Genomic DNA, 7654 nt, shown 5'->3' on the forward strand with positions numbered 1-7654 from the left:
TCATTGGCATAGTGTCACGAACTGACTTAAAAGCTACAGTCCGCTGCGATGATTGGAATATAATACAGTCCTGTCATGTATTCGCATGATAACGATTGAACGTTTGTTTGTTTTGAGTGAGATTTGGCACTGAAAATACATGAAAATATTAGAAAGAATGTCAGCCAGTCGGCGTCGGGATAACAAATAATCCAGATAATTGATGGCCAGATAATAGAGGTCCTACTGTATCTCAAAAAGGAATGAGATTAATACCAAATTTAGCACACACACCCTAGCATCAGAAACTCATGGGCCTTTCTATGGCTTCTTCAGTCTGAGCTTCTCAATGAGTTATTTTACTGACACACAGGCATACCTTGTAACTTTCTTGATGAGGAAAGTTAGTTCAAGCTTTCCACAAAATGGTTGGAACCCTAAATACCAAATGATATTGGCATCGTATCACTTGGGGTTGGCAATGGTGCCAGCATTGTTGTGTAAGAACTTGACAGAACTTGGTACTTGACCAATGCCATTCTGTCATGGTTTGGCCCAAAACAAGTGACTGTTGTCTCAAAAGAGGTAGACCCTATACAAATGCAAGCATTTGGCAGCAGTTGGAGAATCAGGGGGAGTGATGACACATATGGCACACGAATGAGTACACTTGTAAAGACAATGATAGACAGACTCTCCCTGAAGATTTTTCCATGATGGCAGCACACGGCCAAAGGTGACAATCACCGGGATTTCTTTCGAGTTCTTTTTGGGGCATGCGTCTTTGCGTGCCGACTAAGGTCACACTTGCGTTTGAACGACTTCGGGCATGCCGTGCACGCGTGCATCTTCACCACGTGTACCTTGAGGTGTGCGTTGAGACCCTTGGGGCCTGCGCAGCTAATGCCGCACAGTCCGCAAACGTAGGGATTATCTTCTCCGTGTTCCTGTTTGTGGTGGGCCAGCCCCTCCTTGGTGTGGAACGCCTCGCCGCAGGTTGCGCACGAAAACGGTTTGATCTCGGGGTGTGTCCGTAGGTGCCGCTGCACGTCGCTCTTCCGTGTGAACTTCTTGGAGCAGAGCTTGCAACCGTACTGCCTGTCGATGTGCGTGCGTGAGTGGGAGTACAGTCCATTGGACTGTGCGAACGTCATCCCGCAGACCTTGCAAATGTACGGCTTTGCACCCGAGTGCAGTTTCTGGTGGTCCCGTAGATGGCTGATGTCTGTAAATTTCCTCCCACAATAAGGGCAAGTGAATGGCTTCTCGCCCGTGTGGGTGCGTGCATGCCGCTTTAGGTCACTCTTCCGCGTGAACTCCTTCCCACAGAGTTCACACTTTGAGAGAGAGCTGCTCCCAGAAGGCCTCCCTCTGCTTTTTCTGTTTGAAATGTTGCTGGCAATGAACGGCTCTAGCTTCTCATTTGAGTACCTCTGCAGATGACGAGGAGCATTTCTTTCGCTATTCTCATAATCCTTTGCATACATGTACGTCGCAGATGGTGTATACGATCCCGCATGTCCGGATAAGCTTGATGGTTGTGAATTCACCGACAGTGTACTGAGTACCCCTGGCTCAGGCAGCTGCTCCATTCCATTCTCATGTTTCCTAATGAAGCAACTTCGGATGAGTTTTCCATGCTGGCTTGTGGCCTCGTTGGCTTCCTGCAGGCGCTTGTGCAACTCCTCGATGCTCATTCCCCTGCTACTCTCCAAGAACGAGACTTTGTCTTTCGGGGGTTTGGAGAGCAACGTTTCACGGATCCCTAATCCCTCTCTATCTTTCTCATGCTGCGCGGTCTTTGCGAGAGAGATGAATTGATCTGGTTGGTGCACTAACGATGTGGCGACCTCCCCCAGAGTACGACCAACACTGTCAACACCACCCTCGTCGTCACTTTCGATTCCAACAATTTCCGCCCCGTGCTCCTGTCTAAAGTGAGTCCTGAGGCACGATGTGCGGGAAAACGTCTGGCCGCAGAGTTCACAGGTCAAGATCTTGCTACCACCAGACAGACAGCTCATCTCTTCACTCGCGGAAGAGTCCTCAACGCTGTCATATCCTTCCAGAGAATTGTCTGGCAAGTCTCCACTGCACGATGGCGCATTGTCATTTATTTCAGATGCAAAGTGATAGACTGCTGAAGCAGCGGCATTTGTAACCACTCTCTCTGTCATGACAATCTCAGTAGTAGCCCCATTATTAGTGTTCACAAATCCATCTCCACCTTGCCTGGCGAGTTCATCTGCGACTTCTGTAAAGAGAGTAAAAAGCAACTGATTAACACATCATCATCATCTGACAGATTGTTTTGGTAATGTACTAAAATTCTATGCATGCTTTGTTCACAAAATATTGCTTTGACAGCCACACAGCTTGCTGGAGGCTTGCCCTACCAGTAACAATTGCTGAAGGCTACATGCAAGTGAATTCCTGCCTTGCAGAAGGAACTTATTTGGAGGGAGCAGGTGAATTTGACAATCCATATCTATGCTGTAGGAAGCTACAGAGCTCACCTGTAAACAGAATACAAATTTCATACATCACAGAAACAGTCATACTCTCCTTACAGACAGTAAGTTGACATACTGTGTAAAGTTGTCACAGAACAATATTATCCTTGGGATGCAAATATCCTCATTTTAATGTCATTCTCTTTGATTGATGTTATCTCTTTACCATGAACTTCATGACCTTTACCTTGTCGTATTTCAGACTCTCAAAACTTTTGCACTGTACGACTGATATTGTATGTCCTAAAGTTACAACCACAGAGTGTTCAGACCTGAGGTCATACTTCATGTACATGTAGTATTAAAATTGACCTCAGTCTGATGGACAGAGGGTTTTAAATTCAGGGGTAACTTTTTGTTATTAATTTGATGGCATATATCTTCTTTTAAAATCAAAGGCTCTGATGTGGGGAAAAATTAAATTGGCTTCCCTGTCTCAATAAAACAATGTGAACAGAAAGGAAAGGATGCAGACATTTCACACACAAATTCCACAGCAATTAGGAAGAGAAAAACAAAAGCTTTAAGATGCCTAAAATGTAGATCATACTCACATTGAACTCAAGATCTGAGCATTATGACAATGCTTCAATGTGTAATTGTTTCTTTCAATTTTATTTACTGCTATGGTCAACTTTGCTTTGTACGTCGACCTTGCATAAGTCGAATAATTGCCTAAGTCGACGGTCTGTAAAATCAAAATTTTAGTCAAATTTTCTCAAAGTCGATGCTATATTCAGTCCAAATAGATTGGACTTAGGCAAGGCTAACTGTATGTGGCTAGTATGGATGCAATAGACCCATCAGTGCAATTGATGCAATCAATATTTCCTCAGCTGATGAGGTGGAACAAACACTGAAGTGGACTGTAGCACCACAATGAGAGAGAATTTGCATCAGCTGACCAAGATGCTCCTTGATCTACAAATCTGGAAGAATTAATTACCGTTTGAATGAGCAAGATGGTCTCTGTCACCGTTCACACACTCCCAAGGGTTCGACTTTGAGTTGAATGGTAATAGATGCTGTTCACCGCTGTCAGCTGTGCTGACTGTTCTCAGAGGGGTTTCCTGCTTGCGAATCTTTCTTACACCATAGTTTTCCGAACTCGCCAGTCCCTGACCTGCCTCCCCTTCTGGCAATTTCTCGTCGCGAGCTTCAGAATTGGACATTGCGCCTGTCTGCATCAAATCTCTGTTTGCTACGTCGTCTCCTGTAGCATCGTTAACGTCTTCTTCTCTGTTTGCTTGGGAAATCGCAGGTGGGGAAATGTCGTCAGCGTGGAAGAGCGGCGCAAAGTCCATGATGTCTGCGATGGGCTCTGGGGAAGCCATAGCTGGCGGTTGCTCCTGGATGACGGTGGGGTGAGGCAGAGGAGGCATCGCCATGGTGATGGAGTTCATGATGGTTGGACACTGCATCCTGGAGGCGCTCTCCACCATTACCTCCGCCTCCCCCTGGGTGCAGCCGTGGATCTGCTCCATGTGGAACCGCAGGTACATGGGCTGGCTGAAGGCCCGTCCACAGGTTGGGCAGTGGTGGTGCTTGCTGCCCGAGTGAATGTGCTCGTGAGTCATTAGCCGGTACTGACTGTCAAAAGGATGGCTGCAGAAACGACAGTAGAAGAGGTCCTGTTTGACCGAGTTTCCGTCCGATCCAGTGCTCATTTCCGTCTCTTCCATACTGTCCTTAACACAGATATGAGAGAAATATTGTCAGTGCTCACTTAAAACACTAATACTAATAGTCATTCACATTATGCAGGCTCATTAAATACATGCACAAAAGGATACTCTAAAAGTGCATCGCAGGAGATAAAGTGACATTGCATAAAAACTGTACAAGGTTAATCCTTAACAAGATTTGTGAAAAAAAAGAAAAGAAAGAAAGATGACTTTTACTTATTGTTAATTGAGTGTGTCAGTTCATGGGGACTGTCAATGTGTATTGAAATGTCAGAATTCAATAATACTGGAGCAGCAAATGCAAAGGCTTGTTCAGGTGAAGCATTGGGAAAGTTTGAAAGACGTTTTGATGAGGTCTTTCAAACTACAGAAATAATATGATCACTGTGTTTGAATATAAGAGATGTCTAATGTACTTAAACCATAGATAGCTCATTCAACAAAAATGAGATCTTCCTAAACTGAGAAAGCTCTTTTGAATAATTGTAGTGTGATTACCTGGTATAAGAAACAAACACTCTACGTGTATATTAAAAGCAAAAGAACAAAGTCTGACAAAAAGTAGCTTTGACTTCTTTGGCAAGACCTGGGAATTTCAGCAAAGTCTAGTAGATTATAATATTACAGCTGTAACATTTGCTAATTTGTACAATTCTAACTATGTCTCCAGACCCCTCTAACCTGTTTGAAGAGTCAGAGGAACAGAAAAAAGGATTCCTGTGAAGGTAAATTAAGCCACCCATAAATTCTACCATAACGCAGTCCATAATGCACTTAAAACAATATGACTGATGGCCGTATAGAAACCTACATGAATGCTTTTGCGTGCGGTCAAAATTTGGCACAGGTCGAATCTTTGTGAGCTGTTTGTTTGTTTGTTTGTTTGTTTTTGTTTTTAAAGTCTGTGAATGGGGGGGGGGGGTGTTATTGACTCAAGATTGAAGTACGACTAGTAAGTATGAACAGTGGCACGCAACTTCAATCACACTGGACTGGCCATGGTTACCTCATTGCAAGCTTCATAAACTTATTTTGCATATGCCATAGCCACAAGATACTACAGACGGCACAGCATCACGATTACACAATTTCACAAGACAAATTTTGAAAGCTGCACAGGCAATGTTCGCGAGACATGTGAAGGCATTCATCAGTGACAAGTTGTCATAGATGTGACGAGCTACTGAAATCCTTGCATCTGATTAACCGAGAGCAAATTTGTCATAGAAATATGGGAGATGTCACTGATGACAAGTTTTATGAAACGGGCCCCAGCTGAAGATCGCGAGCACGCGCATATTGCATAGGGATTGTACATCGTGCCGCAAGCAGAGCTACTACGGCGCATATTGACGAAAATTGTGCCGGGTTTTGCCCTGGTAAATCATGAAAACTGCGCTTGTCATTGGTCAAATTTTTAATGAAAACAATAGCGTTAATGAATGATCTTTTCTATGATATCTGAAATGGTTGAAAATAATTTGCCTGGCTTGTTTACAGTGTGGAAAAACCCTTAACCTGCCGCAAACGGAGTATTTTACTCTATAGGATAGCCAGTCTGATTAGATTGTAACTGTTAAGACTTTATGGGCCCAAACTAGGGTTATAGAACATCTAATTCTAATGGCTATGTGCCCTAGAATTCTAGCTGTAAGTCCTATAGAACAGAATAGAACAGTTACACCCTCTACTTCGTTACTCATTTCTATGGTAGGCCCTAACTAGAGTAGTAACAGTTAGAGTAGATTTAATTTTACTTTTGAACAACATAGAGACGAGAGTAGTGTCAATGACGACGTAGTTTTGTAGGCGTGGGACTGCAATATAAACCTTCGCACCTTCAATAAATTACTAGCAATGAATGGATTTCATTACCTTGAAACAGCTTAAATTGCTGATTTTACAAGGTAATGGAAATACACTGTGCAATATTGGGGCACACCCTGAAACAACTTCTTATAGATTTGTAATATACAAAACAACATGGACAAGAAACTTACATTATTACGAGAAGGAAACTCCTAGTCCTACTCGTAAAAGTAGGCAACGCCGATTTGACCGCTTGGGTGTATGCTGCCCTCTACGCTTCCAACGCGATGTCGGATCAGATCGAGCCCTTGTCGGTCTCTAATCAGCCAGTCAGGTGGTGTTTTCACCACGATGACTGATCTGTGTGTTAACCCGTCCATTCTGAACTCTGAAATACCCATAGACTTAATGCGCAGGTCACCAGGTTCCCGTACAGAACGGGTTGATACTCTTATACGATTTACAATATTAGAGATCTGTCTGTGTTCTACGAATATTTTCCTCAGACACACCTGGTTTGTTTGTTTGTTTGTTTGTTTGCTGTTGTTGTTGTTTTTTGTTTGATGAGTGCGGAGTTTGGCGGGAGGAATACTATCAGAAAATCTTCAGCGGGAGATGCACAGCTATCTAGGGGGAGAAATCAAAATTCCATCTGGGGAGCGGGATATTTTGTGAAAGTGGCACCAGAGCGGGAGATCTCACAAATACAGATATAGGTATATAGGTAAAGGTGGATATTGGTAGAGAAGAAGCGAGAGTGCGAGGAGAGAGAGAGAGAGAGAATTTAAGGGGGATGGATAGACAATGATAGATAGATAGATAGATAGATAGATAGATAGATATAGATAGATAGATGGATAGATAGATAGATAGATAGATAGATAGATAGATAGATAGGTAGATAGATAGATAGATATAGATAGATAGATAGATAGATAGATAGATAGATAGATAGATAGATAGATAGATAGATAGATAGTCATCGGTAGGGAGGTAGGTAGGTAGATAGATAGATAGATAGATAGATAGATAGATAGATAGATAGATAGATAGATGGATAAATGGATTGATAGATAGAAATATAGATAGATATAGATAGTAAGCAGGAGACATAAATATTAGATTGCTACAGATGAAAAGAACTTCTTCACAATTATTATTTCCTCCTCACATTCGAATGCTGAAATAACCAATAATCACTTTTGATAATATTCTCTGGTAAAATACCGAAAAGGATTGTTTCATACAATCTGACAATAGGACTACCAAACATAAATGATGATGAAAATGGGCAGTGATGTTGCTGGGAGCAGGTGCAACAATGACCACACAAAAATGATGTACGAAGATTAAAGCGAGGCAACCAAACGACAATGGGGGGGGGGGGGGGTTCAACGCGTCGTGGACCACAACTACAGTATTATTTACGACTACACCACTACATGTACTACTCACTACTACTATTACTACTACTGCTGCTGCTGCTGCTGCATGACTACTACTACTACTGCTACTACTACTACTACTACTTCTGCTAGTACTACTACTATTACCATTACTACTACTACTACTACTACTACTACTACTATTACTATTACTATTACTACTACTACTACCATTGCTACTACTACTGCTACAAACTACTACTAGTATACTATTGCTACTATC

At 42.6% G+C, this 7654-nt stretch overlaps 1 protein-coding gene across 1 annotated transcript; it reads right to left on the reverse strand.

Moving 5' to 3' along the window:
* Positions 1–599: 599 nt before the first annotated feature.
* Positions 600–6213, reverse strand: LOC139716497 (uncharacterized). Its single transcript, XM_071628039.1, has 3 exons — positions 6178–6213; positions 3439–4180; positions 600–2233 (listed from the first exon to the last, which is right to left on the reverse strand). Exons 2-3 carry the CDS (start codon positions 4172–4174, stop codon positions 723–725), a joined length of 2247 nt encoding a protein of 748 aa, XP_071484140.1. The 5' UTR covers positions 4175–4180; positions 6178–6213; the 3' UTR covers positions 600–722.
* Positions 6214–7654: the final 1441 nt, after the last annotated feature.

The sequence above is a fragment of the Diadema antillarum genome, unplaced genomic scaffold (genome assembly GCF_040938485.1).
Source record: "Diadema antillarum isolate AM-2024a unplaced genomic scaffold, OU_Dant_1.0 scf00000066, whole genome shotgun sequence".
In the NCBI taxonomy this organism is placed as follows: domain Eukaryota; kingdom Metazoa; phylum Echinodermata; class Echinoidea; order Diadematoida; family Diadematidae; genus Diadema; species Diadema antillarum.